The 21,289-nt window shown below is 42.1% G+C and overlaps 1 protein-coding gene across 2 annotated transcripts in view; it reads left to right on the top strand.

Moving 5' to 3' along the window:
- The window catches only part of Ppp3ca (protein phosphatase 3 catalytic subunit alpha), a 270,184-nt gene that overhangs the window by 125,578 nt on the left and 123,317 nt on the right, over positions 1-21,289 (top strand). For both annotated transcript variants that reach the window (XM_005081969.4, XM_005081968.4), the window contains exon 2: positions 6,583-6,783. In XM_005081969.4, the coding sequence (XP_005082026.1) occupies positions 6,583-6,783 (201 nt within the window). The remainder of the gene's footprint in view (positions 1-6,582; positions 6,784-21,289) is intronic.

Raw genomic sequence — 21,289 nt, 5'->3', positions numbered from 1 at the left:
GACCCGAATAACCTGGAACCCTGAGCGCCTCTCTTTACTTTCCCGTCTGTCTTCACTCACATCAGAATCATATTTCATGTGTTGATGGTGTGTGGTGACCAGTAGCAAAGCTACTTTTGTGTACATTAACTGGCATTTTGTTTTTCCAAATAGCCAAACTTAACAACGCTCACTGCATTACTATCTTAAAACAGAACGCTTTAGTCTAGATTCATCTAGAATTAATAGGTCACTATTTGTTATACCTTCACGCCAATGAAGGGACCATTGCAATTCTTAGTATCTGCTCTCGCGTTGTCTCTTCATTTCTTCTTTAGTTTTGCTTTCGAGCATTTTTTTCAACAGCTTCCAACAAAAGCTGCAAAGCGCCACAGGTTCAGCCCTTGAGTCTGTAGCAGACAGTTCAGCTTCTTGTCTGTCGCTTTCCTCTCCCAGCCTCCTCACTGACTTCCGTAGTAGGTAATGCCTAATGTAGGTTCTTATGATTGATTAGATAGTTAATATAATTTTGTCATCAGAGGCAAGGGGACACAACTCAACATATATATTTACTTTGGAAGTTGCATAACGCAAAGGCTGTAATTTGTAACCAGGCTCAAAGATTAAGGGATGTTTAAAAAGCTAGTACAAATACAGTGGCTGGTTTACATGTTTCTTAAAGAATGTCCTGTTTGCAAATGACATTGTCGGGTTGTTTACTGGATGTGTGGCCCAGGTTAAAGTGAAAAAGATAATAGCTGTTTAAGGTTAGACTCAAAGGTCACAAACCTTCCGGCCCATGTGAGTGTAGATAGATCATCCGTTCTTTTATTACCGTCTGTGTCTGAGTTAGCTCTTGGAAGAGTAGCCGGCTCTGAGAGCAACTTGACTTTGTCAGTTGCTTAGATTGATGACTGAGCAAGTAGGAAATGTGAACTGCCCTTCCCATGTCCTCTCGGATAGCCCTGTCTTTCTATTCTGGCAGCCTTTGATTAGAACAGAGGTTGGTGACATACACAAATGCCCACAAGATTGGAGTGCCAATCTAAGGAGGTCAGGCCAGAATGTGTTTTAAGTTGTGTTGGACATGTGATATCCTTAAGCTGTTTTCTTAATATGCACTGACCTAAGTATCTTTGACATCCCTTTTACAGAGTCACCACATGAATTATGGGACAAGCGCTTTTCGTGTGCGTGTTTTGCTTTCAGAGAGGGATGAGACAAACGTGTCTAGACTTGCAGTGACTTGTCACCTGCTCTCTTTGATCCACTGGTGTGGTGTTTGTTGGCAGCAGGGATGGGGTGGGAACACAAAGAGAGCTGGCATTCTATATGTTTTTGCTGATGGTGGAGACCAGTGGGTCTCAATCTGGTCTTCACGCTTTTATTGCTAGGGATTTTCTTACAAAACAACTAGTGCCACTGTCTGGCTCTAAATTAGCTAAGAGCACTGCATATGATTTGTGATCCCGAAAAGGAGGCAGAGCAAGAAGAAAAGTACGTGAGAGGAATTCATACAAATGCCTGTTTAGTGTTTGTGCATGTGGTGGCCATATATGTAATTTTTAAATGTTCTAGTGGCTGCATTTTTAAAAAGTAAGAAGAAATAGGGAGGATGGATTTTGGCACTGATTATATTTGAGTTATTAAATAACCATCTTATTTTAATATTAAATAAATATAAATATTAATAAGATATCACACACACAAACACTGCTGTCTTTTCCCTGCCATGATGGACTTCATCCCTTTATATTTGTATTCCCAAATAATAAAACCTTTCTCCCTTAACTTGCTTTACTTGGGGGTATAATCACAGTGATGGGAAAGTAACTAAGACACACAGACACACACTATATCTTCTAAATGCAGGGCTTACTATAGATTTCCAAAATGTCTTGGTTCTACTTTCCAACCACCTATGACTATCAATACCATGGGTAGCAGTACCCACCCGAAAGTCAAGAGACTGATGTAGAAATCAGAATGCCTTGATGACAACACTGGTTTGACCACTGAGGAACCTTTTGACAATGGATAAACTCTTGTTTAATATTAGATTGTCAATGTTGAATGAACATTTTCTAGTTTACTTTCAAGACCCCTAAATGAAGCTTGGGGATGAAACCTGTGTTTAGCATGCAAAAAGTCCTGGGTGCAGTAGTACCTACCTACAATAAGTAAGTTCATGTATTCTATACATAAAAATGAAATATAGCAGAAGTCTCCGGGAGTTTGTTTTATGATATATGTGTATGTGTGTGAACTTGCCTATTTCTGTGCCTTGTCTTCATGCATCACCTCCAAGAAGGGGACATCCGATCCTCTGGAGCTGAAGTTGCAGACAGCTGTGCTCTGAGTCAGTCAGATCTTTCTCTCTCTCTCTCTCGTTCTCTCTTTTTTTCCTTTGTTTTTTTCCAGACAAGGTTTCTCTGTACTGTTTGGACGTTATCCTGGAACTCACTCTGTAGACCAGGCTGGCCTCGAACTCACAGAGATCCGCCTGCCTCTGCCTCCTGAGTGCTGGGATTACAGGCGTGCGCCACCAATGCCCTGCTGTCAGTCAGATCTCCAACCCATCCTCAGGACTTTAGTTGGGGTTGAAGGAGCAAGCAAACCTGCTGCATTTAGGTCCTTTCTCCTTTGGGAATTTGTAGTGTTTGGGTTTTCAGGTGTGACACACTTAAGGGTTAAAAAGCAAGTCACTGGGCCGAATATTCTCTTAGATCCATGATTTTCTCTTGTCACCATTTTATGAACTCTTCCTGATAGAAGAACCACAGCAGAAACTCATCTCTGCTTCCAATGAAGTTGTTACTATGACAGCGATTCTTAGTTGTTTCCTGTAGCATAGTGGGTGAAGTGCCTCACACATGAGAAACAGAAACTCTAGGTACCAGAATCGGGCAAGAAGCAAGAGACTGTGAATGGCTGCTGATACCCAATAGTGGTTAGTTTAGGATCTAGTTCATTCCAAACCCAGGAAGAAACTGGTGGATTCTTTTGAGGCGTGGTCCTTGTGATCAGCTGAACCCAGGGCTCTGAGCACTCTTGCTCCTGAATCTTCTGGCGTGGCATTACTTGTTGGTGAAGGTAAAACTAACAGCAGCTTCAACTGATGTCAGTGCTGAAAGCATTTCTCCATATCATACAGCTGGGGCCTGGTGGAATTAACAAAGGCAAAAAACTTTTGTATCTTTGACCATTGGAGATGGGTCTACCAGCCCCACTCCGTCTGGGACAGGAGAACATGACCCCAGTCAACAAAATTGTCCTTAAAGTAATTTTATCTTAGTAATGAAAGAATTGCATCATACCTCATCCCACAGTTTATCTATTATTTGCCATGGTATTAATTTGAAGGTACAGTGAGGTTACAGAAAGCTAAGTGTTCTCATTTTTCTGTAGGATGCTTATAAGTAGTACTATAAGATTATTCTGTGTTTAAGGCAAATCTAAGAAGATGATCTCAGAAAGATCCAGCTCAAATTGCAGCAGCTATTGATAAGTTTTAGTAGCATTCGGGAACTTCAACTTCTGGTATAACCCATATCGAAGAAAGCAAATGACTGTAATACTCAAAGTGAAGGAAGGAAGGAAGGAAGGAGAACTTCATGTTTGTTATGTTAAGCAAGTTGCTTTCACAATGAGTTAATGGGAAAAAATATTTTCCAAGCACATGGAGTTCTTTGGTCCAAATAGTTTTTGCTCAGTGTTTGGCACAGGCCTCCATGTAGGGCTCTAGGTGAAGAGAGAAAGCAAATAAATGTGACCTTTGTGAGGCTGACTTCTTTTTTTCTTCTGCGAAGCCAAAAGGTGCACAAACACTCAAATATTAGTCCACTCTTATTTTTGTTCTGGAAAACTTCTCCCTGGCCTTCAGCCTCTCTGGGCATCATTAATGGCATCATGGCAGCCCAGCTTGCCTCCTACAGGCCTGGCCATCTGTCCGACCTGCTGAGAGGCCAGGTCCCTTCGGTGTTCTCTCAGCCAATGGGAAATGGGGCCTGCTGGTGCCTGTTTTCCTCTCCCTCCTCTTCCTGTTGATACCATTTGTTTGGACAGAGCACCTAAAGCTCAGAGATGGTGGCTTTCCTTCAGCCAAGCCCAGTGGCTGATGACACTTGAGTTCAATTCCTAGATCCCTTGTTAGGAAGAAGGAGCGATCCCACTCCACAAAGCTACCCTTCGATCTCCATGTGTGCATAGTGCACACATGTGCGTGCATACACACTAGACAAAATACAAAAAAATCTGCAGTCAAGTATGGAAAATCTGTTGTTGCATTGGTCGTGGCTGTAGAGAAGCCCAGGTCTGAGCTCTGAGCGAAAGTTAAATTTCGAAGAGGAGCCTGTCCTAGGTTTTCTTCCTTTTGCCTCACCTGTAGATGTTTTGCAGTTTTGGGGTTGAATCCTTTGCTCTCCATTAGTTTAATGAGGCCATCACTTTCATCCTCCTGTCGGGCTCTCTCGTTCTCTCCTGTGTGTCTATCCGTCTTGTCTGACAGCTTCCCAGAGCCACTTAAACCTTCACAATTGCCTAACCTGCACCCTGGGAAATGATACTTATTTTAAAAACCAGCTCTTACTCCAAGGATCCTTTTGAAGTCTCCCTTTTACAGCTTTCCGTCTAACAGATGTCCCCTTGCCTTATCACTCAGTGAGTTTGAGGAATGGCCAGTAGGATATTTGTGAATTTCAAACCATACATAAAGTCTGAGGCTATGAACGGCAGTTATTGCTGTGTGTTGTGGTACATCCCTTTCACATTCAGGAGACAGAGGCAGACAGATCTCTCTGCAAGCCTGAGACATGTGTGACTACCCAGTGAGATGCTGGCTCAGGAAAGAAAAATGTGGCCCTTGAATCGTCTGTGTGTTTTTCTTTAATACTGTATGTGTGCACGCATGAGAATGCCCGTGGAGAGCAGAGTGCAGCCTCTGGTGTCATTCCTTAGGAACTGGCCACCTTGTCATCTCAGATAGGAATTCTCTGACTGGGACCTGGGGCTCACTGGAGTTCACTGCAAGGCTGGCTGGCCCCAGTGAACCTGAGGGAGCCTCCATGAAGAAGTGCCTTCCGTCGTTGGTGCCAAGGAGCAAAACGCAGGTGTTTTCCAGGCTCTGCTAGAACTATCTCCCAAGGCCTCAGCATTTCCCTAACAAACATCTAGGCGAGAAGTATTAGCAAGGGCCAAGAACCAAATGGCAACCAAACTTCTAAGCTCCATAACCTAATGTCTTCCTTTTGTCTTTTCTGTGAGGAATGACTATATGCTGACATTCTGCTTAGTCTGTTATACAACAGCCCAATAAATCCCTTTGAAAATAAAATTTAAAAAAAGACGATTTTGTCACAGGAAAACTTTATCTATGAGAAACTCTCATATCAGAATTTCAGTTCTGAAATGTGATACTACTGATTGTTTTTTAGTGAGTATATACAGTCTTGAGTGCTTTTTGGGGAGCTGTGTAGCTTAATTATTAACATGAGTATCCTGGCACGGGACTGCCTAGGTTTAAAGTCAGTGAGCTTACAGGTAAATCAGTAGGTGATTATCTTGGGCAAAGTGCTTAATACGCTTGAACCTCAGGTCTCTCCCACACGTTAATGTTCTGGGGACTCAATGAGTTTATATATAAACACGTATAGGTATGCTTTACTAGTCTACAATCTTCCCATTGTGTCTGATTCTATTACCTACGCGATGCCTGGCATGACATAACAGCACTGTAGCTGTTGGTTGCCATTCTTACTATGGATCTAATCCCACTGTACAGAAGAGGTAACTGAAGCCAGAGGAGGTTATTTAACCTTCCCCAGGTCATAGAGCTGAGAGTTCAAAGCTAAGATTTATATCCATGTTCACTGGGCTGGGCATAAAAGCCTCCTGGTCACCCATGGAGTCTGCCACTGACTCTTCATTGCCTCAAGACGGTCAGATGGGTGTGATCAAGCCATGGCTGCATCCAGGGCTGGAATTTCCAGCACATAGTACCACTTTTCATGACCTTCTGAAAATGGGTATTGGGGATTGAACTAGGGTCTTCAAGTTTGTGTGGCAAATGTGTTATGGACTGAGTTCTTGACATCATTTCAAATGCAAAATTTACCTTCTTGTTCAAGTCTCAGTGCATTGTGTGTCTTTTGCTTTGGAACTTCTTTGCTGTAATGGCAGGCAGTTAGTAGAAGGACTTGGACTCAGAGACATGACTTCAGTTGTCATTGGTCCCACCCAGCCAAGCAGAACCATGTTTGCTTGGGTGGATTACTAGTGGGTGTTTAGGATCAGTTTTCACTTACGGAATTGGTGATTGCCTAACAGGAAGTTTTCTCCTTAAAGAAACTTAACCAGGATCTTTCATATGTAAACAATAGTACTGACTGAGAAGAACCATCAGCCCCCTTTCTTTGGCCACTAATCATTTCTAGAATCAAAAGAAGAAGGCAGTCTTTAATTCTTGATAGACCCCGATTGCATATCAATTTGAAAGCGTGTTAACTGCAGCGATAGCTGGTTAGTGGTGGAGTAGTTATTCGGTGGTCGGCAGCCTGCTGTGGATGTGCTTTGGTTAAGGTAACCTTTTGGCTTTTCTTCTTTCAGCTGTTCCATTTCCGCCAAGTCACCGGCTGACAGCAAAGGAAGTGTTTGATAATGACGGGAAACCTCGTGTGGATATCTTAAAAGCACATCTCATGAAGGAGGGCAGGCTGGAAGAAAGTGTCGCGTTGAGAATAATAACAGAGGGTGCTTCGATTCTTCGACAGGAAAAGAACTTGCTGGATATCGACGCCCCAGTCACAGGTAAGGCCCAAGCATGGAGGCCACTCTATACCTACCCTGTCGACAACAGTAAGTCAAAGGCCCCTGTTGACATCCAGGCACACCGTGGCCTCTCCCCTTGGGGACCTGGTGCAGTGTGTCACTCCTGAATGCATGGCAAGCGGTACCCTGTCTCTGGATGCAGCTGCAAAAGGTCTCTTTAAGACAAGCTCCACCCACTCCCTCTGTCTCTTTGTGCTGTTTCTCTGAGGAGCTAGACAGATCTCTGTCTCTCTGTCTCTCTCTCTGTATCTGTCTGTCTGTCTGTTGTCTGTCTGTCTGTCTGTCTCTTATCTCTGTCTCTTCCCTCTCCCCCCTCTGTCTTCCCTTACCCACTCTTTTCCTTTCCCCCAGTGAAACTTCCTTCACATGTACGTTCTGACTGATGGCATGTTCTCCTCAGATCACATATCATAACAGTCCAACCCACTCATGAACCTTCAGACACCATATACATCATCTGCTACCATTGAATCTGGGCATTCTTAAGGGATGAGGGGTATTGTCTGTGCATAGAAATAGTTTTATTTTCACTGATTGCCTACAAAATTGAGTGACTGTGATCTCAAAAAACACTGTCCTATACTGTTGCTGTAGATATAACTAAATCACAGTGTTTTGTCAGCAGAGACATGGCGAGGTTAGACAAACTGTCTTTGGCCTCCCACTGAGGTGTCCCTGTGCCCAAGTGAAACAGAGTGAACGGTGCTCTGAGGATGATTCCAAAGCTGCATCCTCCCATCAGTACCTGGGAACTTGTGTAAATGTAGATTCTCAAGCTCTGCCCTGAAACGGTTAAGTCAGAGTCTCTGGGGTCAGCGCCAGCGTTCCATGTTTTCATTAAGTCCTCTGAGCTGGTCTGGTCCTCACGAAAGTGACAGAAGGGCTGACTTGACCAAGGATGCCAGTTTGGTCTCCTTCCTATGATGTGCGTGCGTGCGTGCGTGCGTGCGTGCGTGCGTGCGTGCGTGCGTGCGCGTGTGTGTGTGTGTGTGTGTGTGTGTGTGTCTGGGGTTTACTTCCTAAATGGGTTTGTTCTGTCACTGTTCTTACAAGGATATGTATTTTGTTGTAAGCATGCTACTCTTGTATCTTAAACATTAAATCTTATTATAAACATAACATCTAATACCCAGAGATTTTAATATACTGTTTATGGAGTTTGCTGAGAGTATAGGCTTTTATTTTCATCGAAGCTAAAATGTTTATTTTTTTCAAAAATATTTTTAACTTGTCAAGGGAAAACATTTCAGTGTAGACTATTTAAAAGAAAGGAGACATTGAAAGTGTCTCATACGCCCTTGTGTTTTTCATCTTCAGGGTATTCATACTTTTGCTATTGTTCTTCAAGTACATATTTGAATGTAACTATTAGTAGAATTATAATTCTTGAGTATCAGAATAGACCTCTGCAGATTGAAAAGTCCTTAAGGATAACTTAGTCTAGAGGAAGGGATACTATCCAGTTTATTTTTGGTTAGCAGTTCCAGTGTTAATCCAGGTTCCAGTTAGACAGCAGAAAGCATTTGTTCTACTGGGACTAACCGTATATCTGGCCATTGACGCTAAGTCAATCCATAAGCCTATCCTGAGCACATCACAGTAAGCTCTAGTTCCCATATAGAGCCCTATATTATTTCCTCCTAATGATGCAAGGACATGATGGTGCAAAAGAAAATTAGTAGTTAAATTCAAGTTAAGAATCCACAGCAGCAAAATTATCTTAAAACTTGACTATAATTGCCTTCTGTATATTGATGATAATGTGTAAGCATTAGATAATGTGTTTATTATTGCATTTATTTGTTACCCATAAGAATAAATGACATGATATTTTATTAGGCTTTTCCCTCCCGTCACACGATAATGTGCAGCTTCCAGTGAAAATTTCAATAATGAGTCCAGTAGGTGTTAATGGAGGTGATAATTATAGCTAGAAAGAAACGTAAAATAAATGTTTAGGGTAATGTGTTTTCTGGTGTGGCCCAGTCATCTCTGTTTGATTAGCTTGCCCTGTAAGAAAACACAGGAAGATTGTGGAAGAACCAGGCTCATGAGGATTTATCTCTGAGCCATATCTTGTGTGTAGTCTGAGGATGGTCGCTCCCTGATTCCATAAAGAACACACCTGGCTCCTCTTGAGAGCCTCCAGAGGACATTTTAGCAGTTTCTAGAATAGAGATATGAAGATGCGTGGAGATCACGAATCAATTACCTGTAACTTTACACGAGGACAAAGAAGCCTATAGTCAGTATAGAAGTAGTTATAGAGCTATGGTAGGGCAGAGATTTTTCTTAGAGGGAAGTTTGTATTTTGTAATGAAGGCAGGACCTTTTAGAAAGTCCAGCAGGTATCTTTGTAGGTGTTAAACTCCATTTTCCTGTGAATATAAAGATAAAATAATAGTGACAAAGAGAGTGGGCAAAAAAGGATTTATTGTAACATTTATGTAAAGGGGAAAATATTTTATATTTAATTCACTAGAAAGCCAATGTCTTTGTCTGCCTAGGCGGCTATACAAAACTATCAAAAGTCAACTCATTTATAATACAGTGCCTGAGAAGTTGGAGATCATGGTGTTGGCAGATTTAATGCCCCTTGGTTAGGGCCTGTTCCCTGGTTCAAACACAATGGTTTCTCCTGTGTCCATACATGGGAGAAGCTTGAGGTCAGGGGCCTCAGTCTATAGACACTGAGTCCATTTACAAGGGATGTAGAGTCCCTTTCACGAAATCTGCCTGAGCCTCTCACATTGGGTATTAGATTTCAACACAGGAATCTGGGGGAGACCTCAGTGTTCAGACCACAGCAGTTACAGTAAGGAACAAAGTCTCACACATGTCTTTCTGAACATAAGCTCAAGCATAGGCAAACTGGAAAAGAAAAGCAGGGCACACTGATCAAGAAAATCATAAATCTTCATGATTTGGAGTAAAAGTGAAATAGCCATAACTTGGAATCTAGAATCCTCCCAAATCTGAAGTCTTCTGAGCAACAGGACCATCCAAATATTCAAGAAACCAGAGCATGTCAGGTTTCAGACTTTTGAATTAGGAGCATTTTACCTGTCAAGTCCCTGAAAATACTCCAAAGTCAGGAAAGCCTCACCCACCAAACCTTCTGTAAAGAGGGGTACTGAGTCTTGACTTGAGATCTTGATAATGGTGTATGGCATCTGGTTGTTGTATTTTGAGATTTTACTTTATTTGGACAGCTGAGCTGGCCAGATATTTATATTTTAACTTAGAGTTTATTTGTTTGGATAATTGAATCAGCAAAGTACATTTAGTTTATACTTGAAAATTTCATGATAAAGTATCTTTTATACAATTCTGATGGCCCTTTTAAGACATCATGCGAAAGAATTCAGAGAGGAAAGGAGAGAATAACAAGGGACAAGGATCAGGTAGTGGGGATCTCTGAGGAATGATGAAGGGGACATAAAGGGGTTTGGGGAGGCAAAGGCCTGAAGTCTGACTTTAGGGTGTTTGGTTTTCATTTTGCTTATGTTCATATATATGTCATTGTGGGGTATGTGTATTTCGCATGCTCATGAGTACATGTGTGTACATGTATGTAGTTCCACATTAAGGACAGAAGATCAGTAGGAACTCAAAAGAAAGCAAATGGCAAGTATTGTACACAGTATTTGCTGCTCCTTCACTTTTTTGAATCTTTTTATGACTTTTTATTAATGAAAGCATTTTCTGTATAGGGCAGAGTGGTCCTGACACCTGCCACAGTTTGCTCATGGCTTGCTTATTGGAGTTGAACCACAGAACTAGTGGTATACTGGTTATTGGCAATCTGAATATTCATCCATATGTGTGTGTGTATGTGTGTGTGTGTATGTGTGATTAAATATATATCATATATATGAATATGACTAAGTATGCCAAGGTTTGTACTCATTTGGAACTTCTCCTTTTAAAATGTTGTACATTTTGTTTTGAGGAAGTCAGAAGTGACAGGAAGCATCCTGCTGTGTCTTCCTGAAGGCTTCGATTTGGACTGGGGACTTTGGGAAGCAGCAAGCCTTCTTCTGTGATTCCTAAGCTAGACAAGCCCTGCTCTTTTCCCTACGTTAAACTGTATGATTGGAATGAAATTCTAATTTTGCAGATAAATTTGGAAGAGTATATTTTCTTGTCAAAGCATTTGAGGAAGAAAATCACTTTTCTTCTGACTTTCTTGAAAGTTGGGTTGTGTTTTATTGCTGTTCCTTTGCAAATATATACATAATGCCTTTTAAGAGTGTAGAAAGTTATTAGTGTGACTACTCAGTTTGAACATTCAACATAATAGCTAACATAATAGCTATTTATGGGGCGTAAACCTCTGTTATCAGTAATTGGGAATGTGCACTTGTGAGTAAGGGTTGGTTGCTACACTCCAACTATTACAGGAAACAATGCTCAAAGATAGAAACATCAAAGCATTGATTAAACTAAAGGCTGTGGTCTATGTTTGTAAGTATATCTCACTCAACACCCAAACACTTTCTAATCTTCTAAATAGCAATAGTTTCAGAGACAGTGTCCACTGATTTTTTTTGAGCTAAAACAAAAAAAAGCCATCAAAAACCAAAGAAACAAACAAACAAAAAAAAAAACAAGAAAGAAAAAAGAAAAGAAAAAACAGTTAAGTGGGACCCACCTTGTGCTTGATATGGACTAGAACTCTTGAGAGGTCTAGGACTGTCACGATGTCACCTTTTTCCATACCACCGGTGTTACCATGTAATTTATTAAGAGCTGTAGCAGAGCTCTGATGATGCTGTGGGTACCAGAAAACAAAATGAAAGAAGATCTTAGAAAGGTTATTTGATGTTTGACTTGGTCCTTATATCATTTTGCTATATGAAAAAGCTGCAGAATAGACTTCTGGGTAGCAAAGAACAGCATAAACAGACACAGACTTTTTTTTTTTTTTTTTTTTTTTTTTGCTTTGTGACTAGGCATGTTCATGGAAACTTGAAGTGGGAGGTGGGCAGGCAAGGGACAGAGGTGTAGAATGATCTGGGTCAGCAGTCGGAAGGTAGCCAGCACGAGGTGTGTTGGAGCAGGGTTCCTAACTGGCCTAGCATCCTAAATGAGAATGAAGGTTGGGTAGGGGCGAGTTATTAGGCAAGGGGAGTCAGGAACCCTTCCTGCTCTTCCAAGGAGCCCTGAATTTGGCAGAGGAGGGAAAATGGCTCTGATTTTTATTACACAGCCTTTTAAAGAGTAATTGTTTTTGTTGACTTTGAAAATAATATTTAATTTGTCTTTTATAAACAAGTACCCATAAAAGGCATCTATCTTACTGAGATTAGATCGTTTGCGGGGAGACCCAAAGTACTGCATTTCTTCTAGAGGGCCTTATTCTCCTGTTTTTCCCCTTTGACTTAGAGTACCTTTCCTTTGTGTGTAGAGGCAGAGGCAGAACAGGAGCTTCAGCTTGGCTGAGCAGGATTTAGAAACCCATTTCTGCTCTCAGGCTGAGGGGATAGGCCAGTATCACCTGGGCAAACTGCTAATCTCTCTGGTTTGTGTGCTTCCTGCAGTGGGGGATTTGTCCCTGTGCAGGTCAGGATTCCCTCAGTGGTTAGGCCTGCCATTTAGCACTTCAGGCAGTTGCCAGGAGAACCCTCTGGCTCCCTTCCTGGATGTGAGTGGACCTGGGGCCAAGTTTAAGGTCACGGTATCCCTTCCTTTGAAGCAGCTGACGTCAATTAGAATTCCCCTCGCCTGGGACTCTGGGGAGAGCTAAGTGCAGCTTGGATTCCTAGTGGGACCTAAAAGATCAGTGTTTATTCTTTCCCTACTATCGTTTGTCACCGTGAAGCAGCACGGACTTAGTTTACATGAGGACAGAATATTACCTCTGGGGCTTTCTGCCCACTTGCAGTTTCACTGGCCAGATTTTCAGGGCTGTCTCTGCAGCCCTAAGCCTACTCTTGGTACCAGGCCCAGTTCAGGCAAGTCAGTTTAGCTCTGGCCTGGCCTGGCCTGTGGGGGCAGCATCATGTGCATGCACACGGGTGCACACGTGCACTTTCCCCTAACCCCCTCCCCACACACTTACTTGATGATAAAGTTTGTTCACCCATCTTTTCATCTCTTGGTCTTGCACAGTTGACCTTGTGTTGAACAAATGAAAAAGAGGTACTGAAAGCAACTTGGTTAGCATTTCCAAACGGGAACACGGGTCAGAGTCACCCACTGGGCTCATAAAGCAGATGGTTTCAGGGGGTCTAAATATGGAACAGAGCCTTTGAGTATGCAAGGGGCGTGACGCTGCTCTGACCAAGGATCTGCCTTGAGAAAGCTGGTTTCAATAGTGGACTGGGGCCTCGTAGCTGAAGAGCGGGCTCTGTCCAGCACTTGTCTGTATGCCTCAGCTTCACAGTTGCCCTACATTGTGAGTGTTCTTTTATTTTAGAGTAGCCTTAATGTAAATACTTGGCTGGTTTGCACGCAGTAAATTATAATAATAGCACAATGGAAACATACGGGGTTCTCAGGGTGTGTATTTCTATGTATGTCAGTCATTTCAATATTGAAACAGCTGTTAAATATCAATAATTTAAGCAGCATGTATTCTTCTATTCTGTTCCCTACTTCTGATTCCCCCACCCCAAGTTTATTAATCTTGGTCTTAATGCAGTAATTTAGACGCTTGACATACTATGTTAATTAGTCAGAAGTCATTCCTATTTTTTTGAGTGTGTATGTGTGTGAATGTGCATGTTATGTGAATGTGTGTGTTTATGTGTCTGTCTATATGAGTGTAAGTGTGTATGTGTGTGTGTGTGTGTGTGAGTGCCACAATTCTGCAAGTGCCTGCAGAGGCCAGGAAAAGATGTCAAGTGCCTTGGAGCTAGATTTACAGGGCCACCTGATATGGTGCTGGGAAAGAAACGAATGTCCTATGGATGAACAGCATGTGCTCTTCCCACTGAGTCATGTCCCCCAACACCAGAGGTCATTTCAAAAAATATTGAACCTGTAGGTTAATTAGTGGCTTAGTAGTAAAGAGATAAATATTGAAATTTGGAGCAACTGCTTTAATACTTTATGTTTATCAGATATGTTTTTAACGAATATTAACATGTACCTCTGCATGCCTCCTGAACTAAACAAATATATTGTCTGAGAGAAATCCTGCATGCAGGTATGTCCTTGGCTTTCATTGCATCTCGGGGGTTGAGGTCTTTCTGTGTCATTGAGTGACCTGTGATGCAACACAAGGGTGCAGGAAGCAGTTTGAAACCTTTGTCAGTCTGTCAAGGAAGGTGCAAGACCTTCAACGAAACCTGTATTCTTTTTCTATATGTTAAACCCAAAGGATCCTGTAAGAGTCGCTCTCTCTCCCTCTCCTTGCCTCTCCACCCTCTCTGTGTACATCTATATCTAAGAAGATACACAGAGAGAAAAAGTACTACTTTGTGCTTTGTGACTTTTAGCATATGAGAATTGACATAAAATTTAATATAAAATATTTTTGGGCAAGCAGGAGTGCGTGGTTTTTTTTTTTTTTTCCGAGACAGGGTTTCTCTGTGGCTTTGGAGGCTGTCCTGGAACTCGCTCTGTAGACCAGGCTGGCCTCGAACTCACAGAGATCCACCTGCCTCTGTCCCCTGAGTGCTGGGATTAAAGGTGTGCGCCACCAACACCCGGCTGAGTGTGTGGGTTTTAAGATGGTTGGTGAACACCCCAGGGAATAATCGTGTCCTTTTCAGAGAATTCTAACATACCCTTTAATATTCTGAATGAGGTCTCTAAGCTGCTTACATGGGAACTCTTTGACTCAGTTTTACTGTCTAATCAGTTTCTCTATGGTTCATCTCTGCCCATGTGACACCAGGACACATGCCAGTTCAGGAGACGATGGTGTGTCATTGGACTCCTTAAGATTCAGGGTTTGGTTACCGTGTCTGTGACTTAATGAAACTTGTCCTGCTGTCCTCTCTCCAGAAACTTCCTTGTTGCTGTTTTCTTAATACTCTTAGCTTCTGAAGGAACAATTTTTCTTATTTGCAATCCCAAAACTCCGTGAGAGAATAAAATGAGGATGATTGGGAAGAGAAATAATACATAAATAAGTCAAGTATAAGATGAGTTTTTCTTAGGGATCAATTCTTTTCCTACTTAAATCTTTTTTTTTAATTAACATGCAAGACATTAGATATGATTTTGGCATTTTCAGACAAGTATGTGTTCTGGGATTGCTCTTTCCCCTTCACATCCCCATGTGTCCTGATCCCTTCTTATGTCCCCCAGCCTTCTTACCTCTTTCTTGTCACGTGTGTCCTTTTGGCCATCCATCTGCCCTTCTTCAACATCTACTTTTACTCTTTTGGTTTCTTTTCAATATTTTCAAACATGACCTGAATTTATGTGTGATTATATACGCATATACACATACTCATGCCTAATCTATATCCCCCCCCCCCCCCCCGTTTCACTGTGAACTTTGGGTCTACAATAACAGCCCCTTCATTTGCTCCAGCCGATCATAGATGGGGTAGATTTTGGGGTGGGCCAACTCACAGTCCAGGTTCTAGACATGGGTGGTTGCTGGGTTAGTCTGCCCGCTCTCCCTCATCCATACCACCAGGGCAAGCTGTCTAGCACCACACTGGCTAGCTAACTCTTGGCTGTAAACATCAAGAGGTGGGAGGAGCCCCTGCTCTTACATCCTAGGGGTGGGGGCAGCTCAACTGTATTTCCCAGGTGAGGTGCAGAGCCCATTCTCTTGAGTGCTGGAGCCCCTGAGAGCCCAGGGGGCATTTTTCACTCACCCATGCCACCACATGACAGACTGGGGAGGGTGAGGCCAGCTTTTCTACTCTCTTGACCTCAGGGCCAGCTCATGAGCACCCCTGCTGACTGGGTCACCTCAGTGTGCTGCCCAGGGGAGGTGCAGGGCCCACTCTCTCCAGTGCTGCAGCCTGTGTTGGGCATGGCCAGGTCCTCACCTCTCATGTCCCAGAGTTCAGCTCTTTCAAGAGTTTCTAGAAAGCTTGGTCTGTCTTTATAATAATATCTTTGTTAGTTTTAAGATATGTCAGTAAGCCTTTGAATAAGATAGCATTATGCAAATATCAGAAGTCCAGCTGAGAAAAATAAATTGTAGGTTAAGTGACTGTGTGTCAAAACAATATATATTGATTGACCTCTAATATGCTTTTTTTTCTCTGCTATGGAGCAGTATGAATCATTTTCAGATAATCACTGATATTCCAAGTTCTAATTTAAACAACGAGTGAACCAAATATTAACTCACTAGGGTTCTGTTTTAATACATGAGAAAATTAAAACACATAATTTTACAAAGTCAAATAATATTTTAAAGGTAAACCATCTCCACCATGACTCACATGACCTGTCTTTTAAGGTTCAGTTTTATAGCATGTAAGAGATATGAGACTCATTTAAAAACAAACCCGGGAGTCTCTGAGTAACCCTTGGTGCAATTCAGCCGTCTAGTGAAAGGAGGAATCCAGACTGGATTTCCTCTTTTCTTGCCCCAACATTTCCATTAAATTGTATTTGTTGAAAAACATTAGTATGTGCCTGTCTCCTCCCTCCTCCTTAAAATCAATTAATTAAACATTTTTTTAAATGTGTAAAAACGAGGCCTGGGGATTTAATTCAGTGCGTAAACATGCAGAAGCCTGATGACTCAAGTTTGATCTTGGGAACCCGTGTAAAAACCTGGATGTTGTGGCACACATCTGCATTCCCAGCGTTCCTATGGCAGCGTGAGAGACGGAAACACAGAATTACCCAGAAGCCCACAGGCCTGTCTCTTGGAGTAGGCAGCACAAGAGCAAAGACCAGAGAAAACCCTGCCAAAAAAGATGGCAGCCTTGGTGTTCTGCCTTCACACATCACCAGACAAAAAGGACTGGCCTCCTGGAAGGGGGCGGTGCCTTGCCCATGATGGTATCGCAATGCAGGATCTCCATTTCAGTCTCTCTAGCATCCTTTTTAAGATTTCCTTTTATTTCCTGGTGTTTAGCGAGATGGCTCAGCAGGTCAGAAGGCGTCCTTCCCTGTTTGTTCAGAGGACCAGAGCTGGGTTTCCAACCACCACACTGGCGACTCACAGCTGCCTGTAACTCCTGCTTCCAGGAACCTGATACCTATTCTGGCCTTCGCAGATGCTTGCATGCATGTGTCTCAAAACAGACACACACACACGCGCACACACACACACACACACACGCACACACACACACACACACACACACACACACACACACACACACGCACACACGCACATCCAGGAAAACGAAATAGAATCTTTAGGAAAAGATATTTTTCTCTTGATTCAAAATTAATTGTGAAAACTTCTATTTATTTGGAGTATATTATTTTTAAAACCTTATATAAAGTTTTGTAGATTTTTTTTAAAGTGTCAGAATTTTTGACAGGTAATTTGCTATTTCTTCTTCTACTTAATTCTATCCATTTAGCAGCCATTGATGAATACCCCCAAATACAATTGGTCAAATTTGGAAAAGTAGATTTATTTTTTTATGTTAATTAACACGTTCTTAGTGTAATCTACGGCAGCACATAACTGGAGGGCATTTTATTCTAGTCATCATTTCTTGATAAATAGAGGGTTGGTGGGCCCCCTGTGTAGATTGTGATTATCTGTATCATATCTTCATAAAAATGATTTATAAATGTAGGTTTTCAGCAATTTTGTATAGGAGAATGGACATGAGTGATTTTTTTCCATAAGTGAACATGGGAAAACATCTAAAATTTAGCATAGGGCCGTTCAGATGTCAAGGATTTTAACAAAGCCAAAATGCTAGTCATGTATTTGTATATACCTGCAAGGAACACATAGGACAAATAAACACTGTGGACTGACTTATAAAAATGATAAAAACTTTTCTTAGTTTTTATTTTTTGATCATTCACCCTGAAATAGGCACTATGCTGTGCACACACATTCAGCAGGCTCAGTGGCTCTTTGAGACCCACGGTGGGGCAGCATGATGCCTGGCAGTGTCCTGCCCTCTAATCTTGCATGATATGGGAAAGACCTGAGGCCGAGCCTCGGTGACAGGGGAAGCAGGTGTTGCGTTCTAACTTGTGTGCCCTTCCCTCCATCTATAGCAAGGGTTCTGTGATCTGCCCAGGAAACAGGTAAATGACTTCAGCAAGACGTGACTCTGATGCTGACTGAGCTCCTTTAGTCAAGCAGTGGACTTGGTGTAGACACGGGATAGTGACCTTTTCGGTTTGGTTCTGAAACTTGTTTTTGTTTTGATTTCCCAGAGACCTTCACTGGGAAATGAATTGCCCTGTAAGAATGTGAGATGTCCTGCACTTGAGACTAACAAGAGAGCAGTTTCAGAGATAGTTTGAGGAAAGGGAAGTTGAGTAAGATGAACATTTAGGTATAGGGGGACCAATATAATGAAGCCATTTATAAGATTATTGATGGCCAGAATTCTCAGGTTTCTCAAAAGTAGCGAATGCTTAGACACTAAGCAAGGGTTAAAAAAAAAAAAAAAAAAGTTGTTCAGTGGCTAAAGGTGACCAGAGTGCCGGTTCAGAGAGTGAGGAAAGGGTTTGTGAGAGTTTCTCAGGCATGGTTATATTTGAAGATAGGACTTTAAAGAACAACGGGATCACTTCAGGTCATATGAAGGAGGATCAGGGGACCTGATTAGCAGGTTTAATGTTGGATTTAATGATGGTTAGATCAACATTATGGCAAATACTCTTTCCTAGAAAGGGGCCAATGATAAAATTACAGTGGAAATGCTAGCCTCTGTTTGGCTAGACTAGCGTAGATCTGGAGGGTGACTCATAGGTGAAGGTCCAGTTTGGAATGATGGAGAGAAAGACAGGAAGGGGTGGAGCAAAGTAAACATTTGAGTTATCAAAGGCCTGGGGAAGCCAGATTTGTCCACAGGAAATAAAATGCAGCCCGACTTGCAAAAGTCAACAGCAGATACTCTCTATAATGATGGATGGAAACAAGGCAAGTCAAGGACCAGTGTTCACCATGGTTTTCAATAGTGGTTTTAAATGGGAAGTCTGTTTGGAGCCAGTTTCGGTTTTGGGTTGCATTACTCAGTCAACCAGTGCTAATGAGTCTTCCTCACACTCCTGGCAATTCAACCCTGGGTATCTGTACCGAAAGTCAGTCTGAACCAAGCGAGCACTTAATACCAGGTTTCGGTTTCCTTTTATTGTTAGCTTAAATTTTGTATTATGCCATCTGCCTACTGTTGTAAGGGGTAGACTAGTGGCTTTGGATTTAAACAGTTTTGACCCTAGCTAGCAAGCCACGGGGCGTGCGCCCTTGTATCTTGCCCATTGGTCTGGAACTCACTGTGAACCCCAGCCTGACCTCAAACTCAAAAACTCTTCTCAAACTAAAAATCAACCTTCAGAAGGCTGCAAATATGAGAGGGAGACACCTTACCTATTAAGTAGCTTATGACAGAGAACACAGTCTTTATTTATTATGTTTGCTCTGTGAGAGCCTAAATCTTACTAACCTGAATGTTTTATGAGGTACTTGGCATTTATTTTGGTTTCTAGTTAAAGTATAGTTGTTTCCTTTAGGATTTTCTTGTCATTCTATAAGAAAGAAATAAAGGAAGAGGGGGAAGCAGGGAAATAGGGAGAGAGAGAGAGAGAGAGAGAGAGAGAGAGAGAGAGAGAGAGAGAGAGAGAGAGAGAGAGAATTTCTGAGTCTTATGGGAAAGAAAAATGAAAATAATAATGTCTGTGAAACTACCCTGTAATGGGGCTCACATGCACAGATGCCAGGCCTGTGAATCAGGGATCCTGAGAGGTGCTCTCTCTGCCATTTCCTACCTGTAGTTCACAGGTGGGTTTGAGCTGTGAGGACAAATCCTGCTTCAGCTTTGATGCTGAGTGTCTTTCTAAACATGCACCTCATGACTTTGAAGTGGCATCTTGATCTTGATGAGAAGCTCCTTACAGGCTAGTCAGGGCTTCCTCCTGCTGCCAGTTAAGCCTCCTTTGTACCAAAGAGAGAGACAACCTCAACTTCCCTTACTATGGCTCAGTCCTTCTTATATCAAGGTCTCTACCTTGCCCTGGGCTCTAGAACCTCTCAGAAGCACCCTTGTCACTTTTGTGACTTCTTCCATTCCCAGAATCTCTCCTGTCATCAACGTGATTTATATTATTTCATATTTTGTCTTTAAAAAATATAGGTCCCTTTAACCAGAATAGTTTTTTTTTAAAGAAATAAGTACAGGTTTACATTATTCTTACATAAAGAAGTGAACCAACCAATTTTTAGTTGGAATTATTTTATTATGACCATAGAATAAGACACGGTGTGAAGAAAACATATTTACTAATGTTAAGTAGAATTTGCTAATATCTCCTGCTGCTACAGATGCCATTGTTAAATGTTATCCACACTGCACTGTGGGTTGAGGTGCGGGGAGTTAAAGTAGCGACATATTATTAGCTAAACAATCATTTGGTAGACAGTCCCATTTTACTCCACTCATTACTGTTTGTGGATGTTCCTAAAGGCTAACGGTTTGCCTCTAAGCACTGGATTTTCACTCTGATTCATTTTGTGCTGTGCACAGTCCATTTACTTTACCTTTGTAAGAGACCCCTGCTTACCCATGTCAAGAAGCTTGGCAACGTATAGTAAGAGTTGCCTAGTGGTTGTAGGTAGTGCTGGGCGGGCTAAGCTGTGCCCAGAGCCCAATGTGCCTGCTCCATGCCCAGTTACACCACCCTTTTGTCAGCCGTTTCCCTCTAACAGCAATGGGACACATTGATGGCTCCCTTGGACAGCTTGCTACCTTTGCCATTTACTTCTATTGGCTGTACAATCCAATATATGTGTACACTTAATACAGCCCGTGAGGACATTATTAACTCTCTCTGTTCCAGTGTTCTTTAAGTACAATAATCCCTTAGGGGTCTCCTCATTTTGCATCTGACCTGGTTCTTCATCACAGTTGGCAGCGGGACAGAGCCTATGAGCTATGAGGCGTGATGTTTGTCCAGGCTGCGGCTATCCCTATTTCACTGCTGGGAAAGGTTCCCTCACCTTCCCCTGTAATTACCTTTAAATGGTTTCAGCCTTGAGAAAGTAAGATTATGTGCCAGACCACATAATGCTCATGGGAGTCTACCACAAATGACCATTCCCTTTTTCCTGTGGAAAATGGAAGAAAATAGAACGTTTTAGCTTCCCAAGTTTATACTTCCTTCTGTGTGGGAGATTTGGCCATGCTCACCATATTTGTGCCTTAGCAAACTCCGTTTGGCCCCACTCCTTGTTAAGCATCTTTGTGGCCTTCCCTGTCACCTTAAAAATAGGTGCGCCAAAGAGTGTTGTGTGTCTAGCAGCTAGGATCTGGCTGCTGCTTTCTTATTGGGCATTTACAACATGTTCAAATAACATTTTAAAGTGTTGTGTACAGTTTCTACAAACTGCATAAAACCATCAATCAGTGTGTGTGTG

The sequence above is a fragment of the Mesocricetus auratus genome, unplaced genomic scaffold, assembly GCF_017639785.1.
Source record: "Mesocricetus auratus isolate SY011 unplaced genomic scaffold, BCM_Maur_2.0 Super-Scaffold_100009, whole genome shotgun sequence".
In the NCBI taxonomy this organism is placed as follows: domain Eukaryota; kingdom Metazoa; phylum Chordata; class Mammalia; order Rodentia; family Cricetidae; genus Mesocricetus; species Mesocricetus auratus.
The sequence above is the reverse complement of the archived record's forward strand: the minus strand, read 5'-3'. Positions and strand labels throughout refer to the sequence as shown.